The sequence below is a fragment of the Drosophila biarmipes genome, chromosome 2R (assembly GCF_025231255.1).
Source record: "Drosophila biarmipes strain raj3 chromosome 2R, RU_DBia_V1.1, whole genome shotgun sequence".
Lineage (NCBI taxonomy): Eukaryota > Metazoa > Arthropoda > Insecta > Diptera > Drosophilidae > Drosophila > Drosophila biarmipes.
In genome coordinates, this window is record NC_066615.1 from 8,682,041 (window position 1) to 8,700,892 (window position 18,852).

Below are 18,852 nucleotides of genomic sequence, written 5' to 3' on the forward strand. Positions count from 1 at the left end.
TATGAAAACTGTTGATTAAATCGCTGTTTATCTCCGTGGTGTTAAGGAAAACAAGTGGCTTTTAGTTAAATTATTGGTAGCAATTCTTTATTCAATTTAATGTGTTCCAATTGACTTGGTCTTGAGCGTGAGTCGAATTTACAAAATACGTCGTGAACATTATCTTTACGATGGGTCTAAAAATCGTCACCACCCGCAGACGACACAAAGTATATAACAACCTATAAATGTATATAAAAATGATGTTCATTCGCTCTCAGATTGTACATAATTTTAACTACGTCTAGTGCCGGGGGACAGTCACACAAAATAATAATGCACTGCTCTAGTGTGTTGATGCTGGGATGCTGATATGTATGCTATATACAAAATGACATCGGGACGCATCCGCTGCACTCATCTTCTGTTGTATATTGTGGTTTAGTTTTGTGTATATATTTTGAGTTTTATATAACTTAAGCACTCGTGTCCCTTCGATGTTGGCCGCTCACCAAGAACCCCTACAGCTCGTCGTGCTTGGGTCCCGAGAACTCCTCGTGCGAGATGAAGCCGTTCTTGTCCTTGTCCTCGTGCTGGAAGATCTCCTCCACCAGCTTGTCGTTCTCAGCCAGCATGTTCTTCAGCTCGTCGGAGTCCTGGCCCTCCACGGCGGTCATCTGCTTCTTCAGATACTCGCTGACCTGTGGAGGAAAATATATTTCCCGCGTTAAGTTGCTTCTTTCTCAATACGTTAGTAGAACGAAATGAAGGTTTTTGGAGCAGAAAAAAGGGAAAGTCCATGTTACACATTTCCTAATTCACTGGTTTTTATACACCTTAAAAATTGGTAGGATTAATTTCAATTTAATACCTAGGAAAGTTTTGATTTTAAATCTATCTTATCGCGCCAAATCGATACTCAATACTGTAGAACTAATATATTAACTCGTGTTGCTTTTCTAAGACTACTTTTTAGACATTTTTTAGAACGCGATAAGAGCAAGTTAAGCTTTAGTTTTAGTATTAGTCCAGTATTTTGCATTTGTAAGTATTATTTGTATACCAATTAATTTTCATGTAATACTTTGAAGAGCATTAATTTAGTACTCAACAACAGCTGATTTTCTATGACTCTTTTTTCGGTGTAGTATACTTTCAGAACTTGATACGAACTAAGGTTATGCATTTCTAATCCGTGAATGTAAAATGTGCAATGATCTTTCCTTTTCCGCCCAAGGGTTAGTAACTTATCCCACGTCCAACGGATATTTCAGTGTAGAGAGACAGATATAAAACAAAAGTGCGATCCATACATAGACGATTACCTCTTCGCGACTCAGCTGCTTGTCGGCGTTATCGTCGATCTCCTTGAAGACGTTGGTGGTGGGCGGGGCGTTGCCGATGTTGATCAGCTCCACGTCGAACAGCAGGGTGGCCTTGGGCGGGATCACGTTGCCGGCGCCCTGGTCACCGTAGCCCAGCTGGGGGGGAATCGTCAGCTTGCGCTTCTCACCTGGATTCAGGGGGTTCGAAAGGAAGCTCCAATTTAATTTACAATTTTTAAAGAGCCCCCTGGCCAGTACTTACCCACGCACATGTTGAGGAGACCCTGATCCCAGCCCTTAATCACCTGGCCGGCGCCCAGTTGGAATGTGAAGGGCTGGTCGCGGTCGAAGCTGCAAAAAAAGACGGAAAGGGAGATGCAAATTGTTAGACGCTTGTTAGCCGCAAAGTTTCGAGTGCTTATACAGGTGTCGAGGGACATCAGCGCCCTGAAACCCTCGAACAATTCATCATTTCTTTATGACTGGGGAGTCTCTTTTTTAACAGTCTATAAAAATTATTTATTTGATGGTCTCGCTAAGCGAGTTTACTTTAATTTGCTAAGCGTATAAAAAGGGGGATAAGACGCAAGGAGCTGCTCAGGTATGCATGAGAATGTCGCGCCTTGAGCTTGATGTATGATGTGGCACAGTTGTAGCCCATTTGATGATGATTATGATATATAGAAATGGATTCGCAGTATCTGAGGGGTGCAAAATGGGTGGGGGTAGAGCGCAAATAGAGCTATAAACACGCTGTAAAATGCCTTTTATAGGCAGGAGTCTTAGGAGCTTTAATAAGGATGAGAAACTCATCCAAAGAAGCAGAAGGATTTCACACATTTCATTAGCTCAATAGGTAAAAAATAATGGCATGTTAGGTTATCACATTTGGCATTAAATATATACAAGATATAAATTAAAATTATATTTTGCATTCTTTATAATAATTTGTGACCTCTTGTGCACCTTCCACAGTTACCCCAACTTTTTAGGGTTTTAAAAAGTCTAATCACCCCCCGAAACCTAGTTTCTATAAACTTTGAAAGCTGTTTTAAATTTTAGAGGTTTTTAAAGGCCAAAGAAAGACAAACTTTTTAACCCTCCAGAGATCTGAACTTGGCAATTGAAATGTGTCGCCTGGGCCTGCTGACTGCAGGAAAAGTTTCCTGGATTTTCTTTTTTTCCGAAAACTCTCCTGTTGTTCATCATTATATTATTATTGCTGTTAAGAAAGTTGTTTGGTTTTTCTTAAACTCGTAGGGGCTCCCCGCCTAAATGGAGACTCGCAGGCCGAGGAGTCGAGACAGATTATTGCACTTGAGGCTGGGGAGGGGAAACAAATGATTAACCAGGAGTCACCCACACGGGCGGGAAAAGTTCTAGGGCTTGTCTGTTAAATATTTTATGCGCATCTCCTGGGCATTTTGCAAACATTTTTACATGCTCCGGCTGTTGTTTCAAATTCGAGTTCAAGTCGCAGCGATGATGGGGCAAGTGGCAAGTGGAAAGTGGGAATGCGGCAAGTGGCATGCGGATTGCCGCTGAATAATCCACCCGAGCGGAGGCAAAAAGAGGGCAGCAAACACACATTCAGAGCGGTTAAGTGTGACTCTGGAGCGTAACCAAAGTGTCGTCGTAGCCGTTTTTGTAGCCGGCTTTCGCTCAAGTGCAAATCTCCTGATGAAATAAAAAGCGTAAAAAATTTGTGTCCCAGCCCACTTGGAGTCCCGTGTGTATTTGGGCTTGTTTTCCAGGGATTACGCGGCATCTAAGACACCTCGGCGGCCCGTCTTTATTTCGGTGTCGCCGTCTGTGGCTGTGAATTTTTATTGCATTATTTTCCATGAATTTCTAGTAATATGTGATACATTTTATGGCAACTCCTTTTCTTGTTTGTGGATTATGGGATTCTCCTCGCGCTGCGGAGGATGCTGTATCCTTGGAGTGCTTACTCCTGAATCCCCGCTAATATATGCGATTTTTGGCTTTGTTTATTTACATGAACGGGTGTTCAAAACTGGATATTCACGTTTGAACCGTAAAAATAGGTGTACTATTTTTTGAGCCATAATCTTACATACATCTTCTAAACTCTCTAATTTAATATAAACTAAACTTTGTTTATTATTCTACAAAATTCAAGCCCTAACCTTTCAGAGGTTTTAAAATAATTCATAATTGAAATCTGATTGTCATCTTTATTTAGTTATTCATAAGCTTAACCGTTGTTTCCCCCGACAAATTAAATTCCGGCTTTTGCGCTCAATTTAAGCCACAATTTAACAGAGAACCTTTAATGGGAAACCGTTTAAAAACGGAGCTGTCGAGTCGTAAATAAATTAATAAAATCGTTTAAACGTGTTGATTGTTCCAGTCAGCCGGCTGGCCATCCTCTCTTCTTCCCGGACTTTCGTGTCCTTCGTCCTGTTTGCTCCCCGAAGCCATCAAATATTTATGAATTACCGGACAAGATAAACAAAAGGTCAGCTGAGATCGGACCTGAATTCACTCGCAGGTGGACAAACAAGTTGCAGTTGCAGTTGTTATGCAATTGGCAAAAGGCAAACAAAAATTCATCGGTGTTTTGCAAGCGTTTCGCAGGTTTTTCCAGCTCGTCTCTGGCGGGGATTAGATTGTGGTTTAAGAAGGGGGTTCAAGGAGGAGGGTCTACGCAAGGGGCATATGTGTGGGTTCTCTTTTTTTGGGATTTTATGACCAGCACATTATCATAAAGTCAAGCAAAAAATGCAAACTCATTCATCCACTCACTAAATATTTAATAAGTTTCGATTTCATTCTTCCACTGCTGCTGCTGTATTTTTTCCCTTTTCCCGCTTGTATCCCAATCCCAATTCGAATCCGTGTTGGTATCCGCATCTGCGAATTGCGAGCCAAGTCCCAACGCATCGCATAATTTAAAATGCAGCTCAATGGGCGCCCAAACATCCGTTTGCCGTTTTACGTGATTCCGCACCACGGGCGGCGGGGAGTTTTGGGGCGGCATATGGTGGGTGGCCCACCCGAAATCATACCACGTCACTGCGCCGACTTCAGACACATTCAATCCAATCAAATTGAATCCTTTTGGGCGGGCTCCCTTGATGACCCCGTTTTATGTGTCCGGCCAAGAAAAGTTATAAAATCAAATATGCGACCGCAACTCCGTTACCTTGCCGCCTTCCGAGGCCTCTCCTCTGGGGCGACAAGTTGCGATTAACGTGCACCAAGGACGAGGACTCCGGCAGGACCTCTGTCCACGGACTGCTCTCGGCGGGAATGGTCAACGTGCGAACAATTCACACAGAAAGTCTAAAGTTTGAACAAGTTGGCACCCCAGCACTGGGAGAAGGTGAGTCAAGTTGCAAGTCGTTCAAAAAAGATACATTAAGTTTTAAAATGTTTCAATGATGAGAAAAATGTTTAATTGGAAATACTGAAGAAATGTGCTATTCAGTGATAGTTTACAAATTTGCAAATTAATTTTTAATATAATAGATAAATTCCGACTGAAACAAATACAAAAATGTCATTTAAGAAAGTGGGTACTTTAACCTTTAATACCATAATTATATATATCGTATGAAGTTTTCGTTCTAGAAATGTTAAGAAAAATGACATTTTAATTGTAATTTAATTTAATTGGTAAATATGATTCCTTCTTTTGTATTTCAAATGACATTTAACCAGCTCAAAAGCACTTTTAAAGCTGAAATATTTTTTCCAGTGCCGAGACAAGTACCGCCCGGGACTCCAAAATTTATGCCCCAGCTGGCGGCATCACGTTCGTGCGCCCTGAACACACCCAGGCCCGAAAAAAGCTGCTGTAAATTGTGGAAAATAAAAATTGCAACCGTTGAAGCTCATTAATTATTTAAACTATCTACAAATGTGTCTGACGCGGGCCAGGGCGAATACATATTCGAGGCAAGAGTTGCCATAAAAGTCAGACGGCTCTTGCAGTTGCAGTTGGAGAAACAGCAGCAGCAGCAGCAGCAGCAGCACTTGATTGCTTCCACATGGTAATGAGCCTTAGATTTAGTAGACGTCTGCGAGGAGTCGCACTTTGTTGCTCTTTTCAAGTGTTTGGCCACCAATGGTGTCAAGGTTTCTGCGGTCATTCAAGCAGAGCTGAAGGTCTCCGCCCACCCCATTTCCCCCGGCCATTACCATCACCACCGCCCATCGCCTTCAAGGTTGTCCAGAGAGTAAGCTAAAACTTTCACTTTGATGCATTTCTGGTTGCTGATGTTTTTTACGCACTCTGCTTTTGGCCATTAAATTGCGCTTGCTGCAGAAGAGGTGGCACAAAGGGGGGCAATGGGCGGCAGCGTATAAGAGGGGGTCTTGCACTTGGAACGTACAAATCATGGCAGCCAGAAAGCGACAACATCGCAAGTTATGGCCCGATGCTTCAGGTAACTGTCGGCTGCTCCTCTTAACTTCCTCCTCCCAGCAACTCCAGCGTTGCGTTGTCAAAAATTTGTGAAACATGCCAACAAAAGAGCAACTCCTCTTTTCATATTCAAACTACAACCTGCACTGCGAGAGATTTTTCCCCAAAGCAAATTATATTAGCTTCTTTTGTGAGCCCTTTGTCTAGAATGGTATTAATAAATCAATTAAAGCATTTCCATTGAACTTTGAGGTCTTTCTCTTTGGGCCGACTAAACTTTCTCCCATACGAACTATTGTATCTTTATTATGTTGATTAGAAATGTCGCATAAAGGTGTGAATTGACCCGAAGCCCTGTATATGGGTACTTTCAAATGCCCTAACTTGGCTAATGGCTACCAAATTTGATTAGGAAGACCCTTTTCACCCACTTTCAGCGGGAAAGTTTTTAACTTTTTATCAAGAGCACCTACTCAAAAACTATATTTTAAAAAACTTAATGTTATCTTATATTGGTCAGATTTGGTGTGTTCTAATCGCTTTCACTTAATATATTATTGTCTTACCAGATCTTTCTCAACATTTTCCCAAGTATCTCGGCGTTGTTTTAGCGAAGCTTTGGGAAGCACAACACAGTGTTTCGGTAGTGGTACTCAAGTAACAAATTAATTTGCCCAGCAGAGTGACACCGCCTGAAAGGACCACGTTGCACGTGAAAAACTCCAGGAGAGCACAAGGTATACATCATAAAAGGTGAAAGGGAGCACAGTGTATTCATGTTACGCGTCAGCCTGATTAGAATATAGCGATACGGCGAGAGGCTAAATAATTTATGCGGCCAGAAGAAGGTCTGCGGGTCAAAAGTAGAGCTCTACTTGTTGCCAGAAAAACAAGAGACGCCGCGAAAGTCTAATGAAAATGGGGGCTGGCACCGGGGAGGCTAAGGCCATTGACAAAACGCGGTTGCACGTGACTTGGAAATGGCTACGACAGGTAGACTTGATGGACCACCAGCTCCACTGCCTCCTCCTCAATGGGGCTCCTATCACGGAGACAATGGAAATAAAAGCCGGGCCAGGCACGTGACAGGAGTCTAGCTCTCGTCCTGCTCATTATTGAATTAGTTATAAAAAAAGGGGAAGTTGAGGGGACATTTGTAATTGTCCGAAATGTAAACTTTCTTCAATGGTCACCCAAGTAGGTTGTAATCCTTTTTAATATCAATTAAGCACGTATCCCTGTATTTTCCGTTTCCTTATGCCTGTGTGCTTAGGACAGTTGCCATTTTGATTGGCATTTCAATGAGAAATTCCATCGACAGACCTGTCAAAAGCAGAAAAAACCATCTTATTTATCTCCTCGAAGGAGAAAAGCCTTTTCTCAGGTGCTCCTCTGGCAAGAGCTTAATTATACCAGAGCGTAGCCAGCTTTCAGGCAGCTAATTTCCGCTGCAAGGAGACTAGATGGCCTAAAAATCCTTAAAAGGCAGGAGAAGCTGTTCGCAGCTTGGGGCCAGAAATGGAAAAGATTTTAAGCATAAGGAAAATAAGTGGGGGAGGAGGCCGTCGACATCCTTGACTGCACTTGACTGGCACAAAGTGCCCTGTTTGTTAGCCAAGTTCGAGGGCATTTAAGCCGCAGCAGCAACAGGTGGCAAAAGCCAGAGGCAAACTGGCAAGGGAGGACGCACTCTGATTGAGTTAGTAAGTTGGCCAGCTCTTCCCCGACTCAAAGTCAGACTGAGACTTTGCCACGCCAAATTTAACAGCAATTGCAAAACTTTTCGACCCAGGAAGAGGCGAAAGGGGTGCCGCTTTCCAGATAATTTGCAACCAAAAATTGTCTAACAAAACTCAAGGTAAGGTCCTGCCGGTATGTTGACATTCCAAGCTGTCCAATGATGGATGGGAAAATAAAATGTTTTCCATTTTAGCATATGATAAAATGGGTTAAGCAGGGGTAATTCAAAAGACAGGGGTCAGTCAGACGTTTATAAAATCATTTTCCCTATGAGAACACACAATTTTCTGGTCATAAAATGAAATCAAAATTTGATAAGTGAAATAGGGGTGGGTAAAAAGAGTGGAGTGATGTGAAGTACACCCCCCACATATAACTCAACCTTTGCTGTATTTGTGTGCAATCAACGGCCCATATATCAGTTCGGTTAATCTTGTCTATGACCCTTATCTACATTTCCGTAGTAGCTGATATTTATAAAATGCCTGATAATGAATTTTAGCGCGAAAAGATTCCATTTTTGGGAGGGGGCTCCCAGCCTGTACGGGCAGTAATTTTAGCCATTTTTAATTTTAATTGCCTTTTACGCAAGGACTTCATGGATCCTTGGGGCCTAACGAAAATTTCGCTGTTGCTTAAGGTCACAGGATTTATTATATGTCTGGTTCAAAAGGTTAAGAACGTGAGGCCATTTTAAAGAGTTGAGAAACTGGGGGGAGTATCTTCTTGGAGAGGTTTTAACTCTTTAAGTCATACATGCTTTATACGATTTATATCCTGTTTATACAGTTCATGATTGTGCATAAAATAAAATGTATTTTAGAGTTACGCTCCAAACAAAAACTGTTCAAATTAAAGTTTAAAATATACTTTTTCCGATCTTGCGCTCTGTTTATACAGTTCGTGATTTCACTTAAAATAAAATATATCATGTATCCTCAAAACAAATCGTCTAAAAATTGTTTAATTACCTTAAAATCTGTCTACAGAATTTAAGAACCCCTACTAACCTTTTATTACCGTGAATAATTCAATGAGGGACTACCTATCATAACCTTGGCCCTGGCGAACTTTATTGACCAGTTTTCGCCGGAAAACGATTTCTTTGCTTAATGTAGCCAAAAATCGAGGTCCACGTCACTATAAACGCCCATAACCCACAGAAAATGAAACAAAAAGCGGGAAATATGAGATTGAGATGGGTTGGCGAAGAAGGGGCGCATTCAGGCATGGAAAATGCAGCAGCAACGCCACAAATACAAAAAACAACAGCAACAGCAAGAGCGACAATGCAACAATGAGATCGCTTATCAGTTGGCGTCTAATTTACGGCAATGAGCCGCCGTGACGACAGACTGACTATGCAGCACCAGCAGCTTTAATCCCATGCGAAAAACACATGTATCTGCCAGTATGTTAATCTCCAATGGAACTCAGAGCTCGCGCGTGTGCGTGTGTGGAGATTACGGGCAAAGTCGGCTTTAAAATTATATCATTCTGGCCTCTGACTTTTCCACGAATTTTTATGTCGGAAACGAAAATAATAAATTAATTTAAGTAAGCTTTGGTTACTTGCTAAATCTTGACAGATTTCGGTTTAGAGGAAATAATTGTGTGATCATGGATAAGAAAGGGTTGATTTATGGCAGGAAATTAAATAATAAAACCTAAATAAGCTTGCGAATTCTGAGAAAATTTTTTATTGATAAAAATAACTTAAATGGTTAAAAATTGTTATTCTGAAAAAAAACAATAAAAGGAACTTTCAAGCACTTGTTTGCTTTCATTGATAAGAAAAGCATTTTTTGATTGAAATTTAAAATATTCTGAAAAAAATTAATATTGAGGCAAACTTTTAAAATAAAAAAAATGTTCTAAGAAATTTACCAGCTCTAAAAATATAAAAAGTGTTTAACAAATTCCTTTGATATAGAGGAACAGATAAGTTTGTAAAATGAAGGCCTATTGGATATTAAATTCCTAAAAATATTTGTAAGACTCACCTCGAATCGAACTTCTTGCCATCGGCCTGCAGGGTTCCAGTGTAGTGCATGGTGAGGGAATCGCCGGACTTGGACTTTTGCTCACACACCTCCGGCGTGCTGATCACCTCCACTTTCAGGTCCTCGGCGCTGGCGAGGCTGTTGCTGATGGCCACCACCAGAAGGCACGACAAAACGAGAATGGATTTCAACATGGCTGCAAGACAAACGGGTAAACTTGATTACCAAAAAATATGAGACTTTCGCAAAAAAAACGTGTTTGAACACTCGGCTGCAAGGAGTGCAAAAAACTTAGTGAAGATGCGTACTTTAAGGGGTTTGGTAAAAAATCGATATTATTTGAATAGTCGCATATTGCTATTAGAAATACGTAAACAATTCTTTACTACACCTATTACTATCATTAATCACGCACAAAGGATAAAAATGAATGACCCATAAATTTTAAATCCTTATGGTAATTATTATTATATAATAATTCTTAAAATACTGACTCTACAAATCTCTTGTTCAAAGGTCTCGTGAACTATTTATTTAATATCTCTAAAGCAACTTAATCTTTGAGTAACAATAAAGACACCTTTTAAATATGTGCGTCCTTGGAAAGTACCAAATCCACTAAGCCGAAACTAAACCGAATCACCAATGTCTGCCTGGGATCGATGTTCATCACTTTTATACATCCAGATTCACCTTTACTGCCCACCATCGTCAGCTTAATCATCATAATTGCGTTGCGCCAGCGTTAAATGTTGATTTTAAACCAATTACCCGGAAAGGTGTAACTTTTTTTGCTCAACAGTGTAAAGTTGAAATTGAAATTGAATGGATGGAGAGGAACATCCACAGCGATTGCGAATGGGATGCGCGAACGGCAAAATTAGTCATTATGCAAATGTGCAATTCACTGCAGAGTGGGGTACCGAATTCGACCAACCAGCTTTGACCATCTCCACCAGCTGGAGGGGATTATGCAAGCCAAAACCAAAGCCAGCGAAATTATTGCGCGTACACGGTGGCGTATGCGTAATGTGCGTCGTTGTAAATCGCAGTGGGATGTGTTGGTGGGTGTTTCTTGCTCAAATGAAAGTTTTGAAAGCGCCTAGGTCACCCAAATAAAACATAAAAGACACACAAAATTCAAATAGCCGCAAAAAACTAAAAAGGCATACAACAAAATGAAATATGGTGGGACTTCATATAGTTGGAAAACTTTCACTAATGGAAAGGCAATGGTCAAGCCTCAATTACGTGAAATCGACATTAACATCTCTCGATCTTCCTCTTCAACTGCTCTCTTTTCGGCTTCTTTTTCTCTATATACGTCGGGGTGATCAGTGAAAAGAGTTAAGTTTTTATAATTTGTGATAGACAGATATTCGCTGGCTAAGAAGCTGAGGAAAGTAATTTTCTCAATATCAAGAGCTCTACGGGTAAAGAATTTTGCTGCAGTGATCAGCCCCATGTATCCTATATCTTTTATCTTATACCGCCTGACTGTTGATTCTCCCAATATCTGAAGCACCCTGCTGGTAAACAGTTGAAAAATGTTTAGAGATCATCCTCCCATATCCTATATCTGTATCTCATGTCGGATGGCTGCAGCGAGCGTTTCGTTTTGTTGGCCTTAAAACCTGTTGGGCGATCCAGCTTCTTCTTTCCACACGTATCTTTTTGTTTCAGTTTTTCGTGTGTCTCTTTGAAAGGTTCAGTGAACTGACGGTACGAAGTTTACCGCAAGAGCTCCAATTCACAGACCGGCGCTAAGTAATTCGGAAAATCTCCGCCCAAGCGACACGTCAGGAGATTCTCCTCTTTTCCGGCTGCGAAATGCTAATTACCGAGCCGATCGTTGGGTTTTGATTAGTTGGGGGCCCCAGTACCAGAGACCGACCGGCAATATTTTTATTTTTATGGACCCCGAGCGATAAGCTCTCCTTCTCCTCCTCTTTCGTTCAGTTTTCTCGGGCGTGCACATATAAGGCAGCGGCGTGCGCCTGTGTGCGTTGGCGTGGACTGAATATGAATGGAGGAGACGGAGACACGACAGCAGTGGCAAAGTACACGCTTTCTTCGATTTCTCGACTGCATTGCGCCTCTTAATGAGCACATTTTCCAGCCATTTACGCTGGGCCAGGCACACGGTGTTCGATCTGATATCTGTATATACCTTTTGTCTTCCACAGATGGATTATCACTCGGTTCCGGCGAGGGCGGGGGCGGATGCGATGGAGAGCACGCGAGCAGGCGGTGAGAGAAGAGAAGACACGTCCGATGCGATCGAAGTGCGGCCGAGAAGTGCTGGAATCGTCGCTGGCGACGTTGTTTTACCACTCGCGACGCGAGCACTCGGAAAAATCGTACCTGCTGTCCGGGTTTTTTAATTTACCTATTGGTCAACTCGTGCCTATATAATTTTCAACGTTTCTGAGAAGTTTCGGTTTTGCTATTATGATAACCCTTAGATTTTGCTTAAATTATGTTTTCAAAAAGTTAAATTATTTCGGAAATAGCTAGAAAAAATAGTGTAATTTTTAGTGTACTAACTCTAGGCCGAATAGCCTGCATTATTTCTCAGTGCACCCGCACATAAAAACTCTTCGAAGAGAGCAAGAGAGAAAGCTAGTGAGTGATAGTAGGAGAGAGCCAGAGCTACCTCGAACTGCACGTGTAAGTGTTAGTATAGAGTACGGGGAGAGAGTAAAAGATCGTGTGAGTGGGATCTGCTGGTTTCTCCACGGGGGGTGGAGCAGACACAGAGAAAGAAAAAGAGCGCCACGACAGCACTTGTCCACGTAATCAACTCAGTAGGTGCTCTTCCTCCAGTGGCGGTTCAAGGGTTAGGCAGAATGCCCACTAGATAATACCTACCGAAGATATTTTGCTGATAACTTTAACAGTTGATACAATAATATTTAGAAATAATAATAGACCACTGCTGCAATTAAATATTTACCGACTAAGTTATTTATCTGAAGTCAAATGTTTTTATAGAAATAAAAAAAGAAGTATTTTTTGTTTTCACTTTTCCAACTTAAGTCACGAAATTTTAAAATATTTAACACTTACAGGATGAATTTGAGCACTGAAATAAATTCCTCAAAAATAGTTAATTGTATTAAGCTAATTTCACTAATTGTTAAATATTCTGGGAAAAAACGTTAACCAAAAACCGAAAATATACGGAACACAGAGGTCAGACAACCTGCTCGAGCAATTTTCGATTTTAACTGAGAGGCGGTGACACAAGATTTCAGGCTGCATGTTGCTGGCAGTCCTTCTGCAACAATGTTGCCGAAACATTAGACCACGCCTGCTTTTCCAGTGCGCAGGCGCTGAAATTAGATGTGGGAGGGGCTTTCGAGAAAACGAAATCAAGGAATTTTTAATTAAATTAAGTAGTTTTGCAATGTTCATCGGATAGTTTATTATTTGGTATGCTACATTGGTAGTTCCACGTAGTTCTAGTTAAACGAATTGTGATACAAAGCATCCGGGATCCAGTCTGTATATTGGCCCACATTTGTGTGAACATCAAAACCAGATGTGGAACAGTTCTGAGCTCCAAAGCTGACCACACCGTACAGAAACGGTCTTAGTGCTCCTCCGTAAAAAACCTCTGCGCTCAAGGGACCGCCAGAGTCCCCCGCGCAGGTTTGACTGGTATAACTGGCGGTACAAATATGGGTGTGATCAATCGACTGCCTATACTTCTGATAACAATTAGCAGTGTCGACTCTGTTTAGAGTGGCTGTTTGCAGAGTGCGACTCATTTGACCATTTTCACGACTTCCCCAGCCGGTAACGTTGAGCCGTGAAACATTTTCCAGTTGTGCATTGAGGAGGAGGCATATCGGCCTGACGTAGTCTAATAAAAATAATTTTCAGTTGGATATACTTTGTGGTGAACGTATGAAATTACCTGAGTACTGAACGTCAGTAGCCATTCGAAGCAGGCCTATATCATACAGTATGGAACCCGAGCGGAACTTCGAATGAGGAAGTTTCTTATCCACATCTTTAGTATACGCTATTTGTGTGCAAGTACCAGAAGAGCAATCCGGCACAGGGTCGATAATTTTGTATTGGCCCAATCTCACCGTCCTGGAAAGATACATTCTTGTATTCCTACGATAAAATCTAGCTAAGGCACTTACATGAAATCATTCGAAATGCAATGCGCTGCCGTCAGAACAAAGCCTACAAAACATTTCGAAACTTTTGGGTTAAGTACACTCAAAAAAAAAAACAAGTATACCGTGCTTAAACCAAGCTTGGAAAATATAGAGCCCAAGAACAAAAAACTGTTGTTGCGGACGAATTTTCAAGACGTAAAATAGTAGGTTTAAAACCCTTTCGGTCATATTTTGAATAAAAAAAAGAACGATTTAATAATAAAATAAGAAGGTTCAGGCATGATTAAGGCACGAATTAATCTTAAAATAATATACAAATATTAACATGTGTTTTTATTATAATATAAACATTGTGCAATTTATGCGCCTCATATATCGAGCACATTGAGAATAAACTGTTGGAAATTATTACAGTTGGCAGACATTAAAATTCCAAAAAGTGCTCCATATGAGAACTATTTGAGCACGAACGTTCTTAAATAATAAGCATGCCATTTTTCTTAAATCAAGGCCGTTTGCACTTGTTTTTAGCACGCTGCTTTTTCCTGAGCGTACGAATGTCATTACTTATTATACTAAAATACTTACGCGATGTGATTAGAGAACCGCCACACATGTGCTGACCCGATATCATAACCGATACCATCCAAGGATTCGCGAATATGCCTGCATCTTCACCCCCACCAATCTTGATATAGCTATCGAAACGATTGGATTTTCCGCATCCAGGATCCAGCAAGTAGGCTGATCCTTTTTTTGTCGCAAGCAGCAGACAGCCCAGAACCGCAAAAATCACTATTAGTCTCTGCATAGTTAGTGAAAGACTGAATTAAAAGCTTTCCGCCCCCGATTTTTGAAATTGGAGTTCTTATCAGCAATGTTTGCCTTCATTTTAATCTTATTTTTATACCCTTGCAGAGGGTATAATGATTTCAGTCGGAAGTTTGCAACGCAGCGAAGGAGGCGTTTCCGATCAGGGTCACAAGAGGAGTCGATCTAGCCATGTCCGTCTGTCCGTCCGTTTCTACGCAAACTAGTCTCTCAAGTTTAAAGCTATCGAGCTGAAACTTTCCCAAAAGTCTTCATTCTATTGCAGGTAGTATATAAGTCGGAACCAGCCGGATCGGACAACTATATAATATTGCTTCCATAGGAACTATCGGGAAAAAAATTTAAAAAAAAATATATCTTTCGTGTTTTTTAACATATACCTTTCTAAGCTTGGATATAACATTTTAAAATTAGTTCTGAATTTCGAATTAAATTTTATCAAAATCGGACGACTCTATCATATAGCTCCCATAGGAACAACCGGAAAATTAGTGGTAAAATAATATTGAAAAATTTTATCTTCGGTGTTTTTTAACATATGACCTCCTACGCTTGGAAATAAAATTTTTTATTTGGTTTTGAATTTCGAATTAAATTTTATCAAAATCGGACGACTATATCATATAGCTGCCATAGGAACGATCGGAAAATTAGTCGGAAAACATGAAATAAAAATTATATCTCTTGTGTTTTTTAACATATAGCCTTATAGGCTTGAAAATAACATTTTTTAATTAGTTCTGAATTTCATATAGCTGTCGTAGAAACGATCGGAAAACAGCTTATTTACTAAAGTTAATAACTTCTTATAACTGCAAGAGTATACAAACTTCGGCTTGCCGAAGTTGAATGCTTTTTAAAAAAATAAATACAAATTTGTTATGAAAAATAAAAATACGAATGTATGCATAAATAAATGAAGTGTAGCTATACACAGTTATTTTGGAAAATAAATATTTGTTTATGGCTTCCGATTTATTGCACAGTTGTTATTATGTAGCATATTTTAGACATAACATAACGCTAATTTTGCCAGCACTTATCACAAATTTTGTTGAAGACTGTTATGTTTAACAACTGCGATGCAAAAATATAATTCAAATCGGTTTAAATAGATAGAGCGTGATAAGAATTCGTGTTATCTTCGAAACATTAGGTTTTCTCCTGAGATTTGACCTCGAATTTCCGGTCACATATGTGCTTTTGGTAAATACCTACTTAGAATTTATTTATTAAAATTATTCTTAAATTACTTGTTAAAAAGTGCTTGCGTTTTTCTACACTTTTGAAAATGAATTAGTATAATCAATTCCCATTCAATACTATGAGTTTTTAATTTACATCAAAAGTGTAAAATTATTGAATGACAAATATGCTGATAATTGTTTTAAAATCTTTATTACCCCATCTTAAATTGTACTCGGTAATAGAAAACTATGCAAATACATATAGTTGATCATTTTCTTTGAACAAATATTAAGACACATCTATCTATCTATCCATCTAGGCTGATGCGTTGTGTTTCATAGCATCCACAATCCAGTCCAAAAAGTGTACCACATTTGTGTAAATACCCATTCCTGCACATTGGCTACTTCCAAAGCTGACGATGCCGTACTGAAAGGTCCGAAACTGTTCATCGTAATAAGCCTGAGCGCTTAAAGGACCACCTGAATCCCCACCACAACTGTCGCTGCTTCTACTTCCGGCGCAAATGTTGGTTTCATCAGCAGCCATATTATATTTTCGGCTAAAGAGCGAGAGTTGCTTTTTGTAAAACGCTGCTCATTTGGCCATCTCCACGACTACCCCAGCCGGTAACATTGAATCGTGAAACATTTTCCCATTGTTCATAAAGGAGGAGGCATATCGGCCTGACATAGTCTAAAATATTTTCAAGTTAAAAGGTAGTTGGGGGAACCAATGAACCTACCTGAAAACTTCACTGAATGAGCCATTCGAAGCAGGCCTATATCATACCGTTGGTCTGCGAAATTTTAGAAATAGCTGTGGGCGATTTTCATATCGATGTCTAAATTATAGGCCCTGGGAATGCAACCACTCTCAGAGCAAATATCCTCAGGATCCACCGTTTTGTAGTCGCCCAATCGCACTGTCCTGGAAAGAGTAACTGGTACTGCGACGGAACAATCTTCACAAAAAAAGAATTATGCCTAAGAATTCAACGTTTTGGGTGCAAGTGTGGACTCAAACCTTTTTAAAATTAAAATAAATCGTTTTAATCAGCATAAGGACAATTTTATAATGCACTTTACTTTAAACGTTTCAGCCCTGTTTTTGCACTTTTGCTAGTTTTCTCTGTATAATTAATGTACTCACATAATATCCTGGGATAGGCAATGCGCTGCCGTCAGAACAAAACCTTCAAGCAGGATTACGAACGTTATTGATTACCAGAAAATTATGCCCTTATTAGGCTAAGATACTTACGAGATGTGATCAGAGAGCCGCCACACAGTGCCCTACCCTTCACCATAACCAGTACCATCCAGGGGTTCGCGAGTATGCTTGCATTTTCGCCTCCGACTATTTTCACATAGGACTCGGTAAGATTTGCTAATGCGCAATCGGGTTCCAGCAAGTAAGCTGTCACCGATTTACTCCCAAGAAACAGGAAGGCCAATCCCGCAAAAACCACTATTGTTATATTCATAGCTTTGTGCAGACTGAATGGCAGACCTCCACGCGACTCTTTTATAGGAACTCCTTATCACCATTTCTTTGCGGAGCAAAATTAATGAAAGTTGAGCCCCATAATGGGATTATATTATACAATCTTGCTCTCAATCATCAACGGCCCTTGCTCTAGCACAAACCATTTTTTTTAACACAAATACTGAAATTTACTGAGAAAATACTGGGAAACTAGGGTAACGAACGAGTTGTTCAACGTGTAGGGACGCCACATAACGTACGGTCGGTACACATTCATGTCAGCCTGGCGGAAGGCTCACGCAAGGAGATAAACAAGTCTCTGGTAGCCAAAGTCCGGTTTGACCAACGTTGGGTCACCTTTCCACTGCTAGTTTTCCCTTTGATCATAACTTTCTCTGTGGCGTGTCTGCCACTCTCCAATGAACCCTCTCCTGATAAGCAGCCCCACCAACGACTTAGCTATGCCTTCTGTCTGGACAAACGCGTTCACTCCAGCAAACAAGGATCCAGATAACGAGGTGCAAGCCAGCAGTATTTTAGGGCCTCGAGACGACAACGCCGTGCGAAAAAATCCATTTCGACGGAATCATGCTACTGTTTCAGCGGAACCAGTAGAGGCAGGGCGAGCGCCTTCCTCAGCCAGACCAGGGTACACACCTGACGTTGGAGGAGCACTAGCCGTAATCACAGCAAACACCGAGCAGGAAGAATTAGAGCCCTGGGTAAACAAATTCACACAGGAGAAATTGGCCGAATTCGAAGGATTGACGGGAGTGTCAACTATCGCTGAGCATACGATCACGATGCGAGATGACAAGCCCATCAAACAGAGGTACTCTCCTAAGAATCCCGCGATGCAGAGGATTATCGATGAGCAGATCGACGAACTGCTACGCAACGACTGTATAGAGCCTTCACGGAGCCCCCACAGCGCCCCCATTGTACTCGTGGGCAAGAAATCCGGAGAGATGCGACTATGTGTAGATTTTCGACAACTAAATGCCCATTCTATTCCAGATGCATACCCGCTGCCAGGGATAACACACATCTTGGAGCCTCTGCGCCATACCAAGTACATATCGACGCTCGATTTGAAGAGCGGATATTGGCAAATTCCTGTAGCCGAGTCCAGCCGCGAGTGCGCAGCATTTACAGTCCCCGGGAGGAGCTTGTACCACTGGAAAGTGATGCCGTTTGGCCTCCACTCAGCACCAGCCACATTCCGGCGGGCGCTCGACAGCGTCATAGGACCGGACATGGAGCCCAACGCGTTTGCGTATTTGGATGACATCATCATCTTCGGCCGCACTCTGGAAGAGCATGTGCAGCATCTACAAGAAGTATTCCGACGGCTACGAAAGGCGAACCTTCGTCTCAACGCGAAGGAATGCAGTTTCTTCGAGCGCAGCCTGGTGTACTTGGGACACGTCATCAGTGAGGAGGGGATTCACACGGATCCCGACAAGATTTCAGCAGTACGGCAACTGAGTCCGCCCACCACATGCCAGGAGTTGAGGAGATGTCTAGGGATCGCGTCGTGGTACTGGAGATTTGTATCCAACTTTGCCGGCGTAGTGCAGCCCATGTCTTTGCTACTCAAGAAAGGAAAGATGTGGCAATGGGAGCACTAGCAGCAAGATGCGTTCGAGGAACTCAAAAGAAAACTCACTGAGGCGCCGGTTCTCGCCTGCCCCGACTTCAACGAGAAGTTCGTATTGCAAACAGACGCCTAGGAGCAGTTTTAACGCAGAAAATCCAGGGATATCCCT

General features: G+C 41.3%; 2 protein-coding genes across 3 annotated transcripts; both read right to left on the reverse strand.

Annotated features, from left to right (window-relative positions):
• Nucleotides 1-59: 59 nt before the first annotated feature.
• LOC108026754 (uncharacterized) lies at nucleotides 60-11,734 on the reverse strand. Of its 2 annotated transcripts, none has more exons than XM_017097885.3 (5): nucleotides 11,611-11,734; nucleotides 9,441-9,636; nucleotides 1,567-1,655; nucleotides 1,305-1,492; nucleotides 60-680 (listed from the first exon to the last, which is right to left on the reverse strand). In XM_017097885.3, the coding sequence occupies exons 2-5, from the start codon at nucleotides 9,632-9,634 to the stop codon at nucleotides 501-503; spliced, it is 651 nt and encodes a 216-aa protein (XP_016953374.1). In that variant the 5' UTR covers nucleotides 9,635-9,636; nucleotides 11,611-11,734; the 3' UTR covers nucleotides 60-500. The 2 variants fall into 2 exon arrangements, with proteins under 2 accessions (XP_016953374.1, XP_016953372.1); XM_017097883.2 differs by having other exon boundaries at nucleotides 1,293-1,492.
• A 1,118-nt stretch (nucleotides 11,735-12,852) lies between these two features.
• Nucleotides 12,853-14,387, reverse strand: LOC122818146 (serine protease grass). The gene is made up of 4 exons (XM_044091673.2): nucleotides 14,165-14,387; nucleotides 13,598-13,640; nucleotides 13,363-13,544; nucleotides 12,853-13,308 (listed from the first exon to the last, which is right to left on the reverse strand). Exons 1-4 carry the CDS (start codon nucleotides 14,385-14,387, stop codon nucleotides 12,905-12,907), a joined length of 852 nt encoding a protein of 283 aa, XP_043947608.1. The 3' UTR covers nucleotides 12,853-12,904.
• Nucleotides 14,388-18,852: the final 4,465 nt, after the last annotated feature.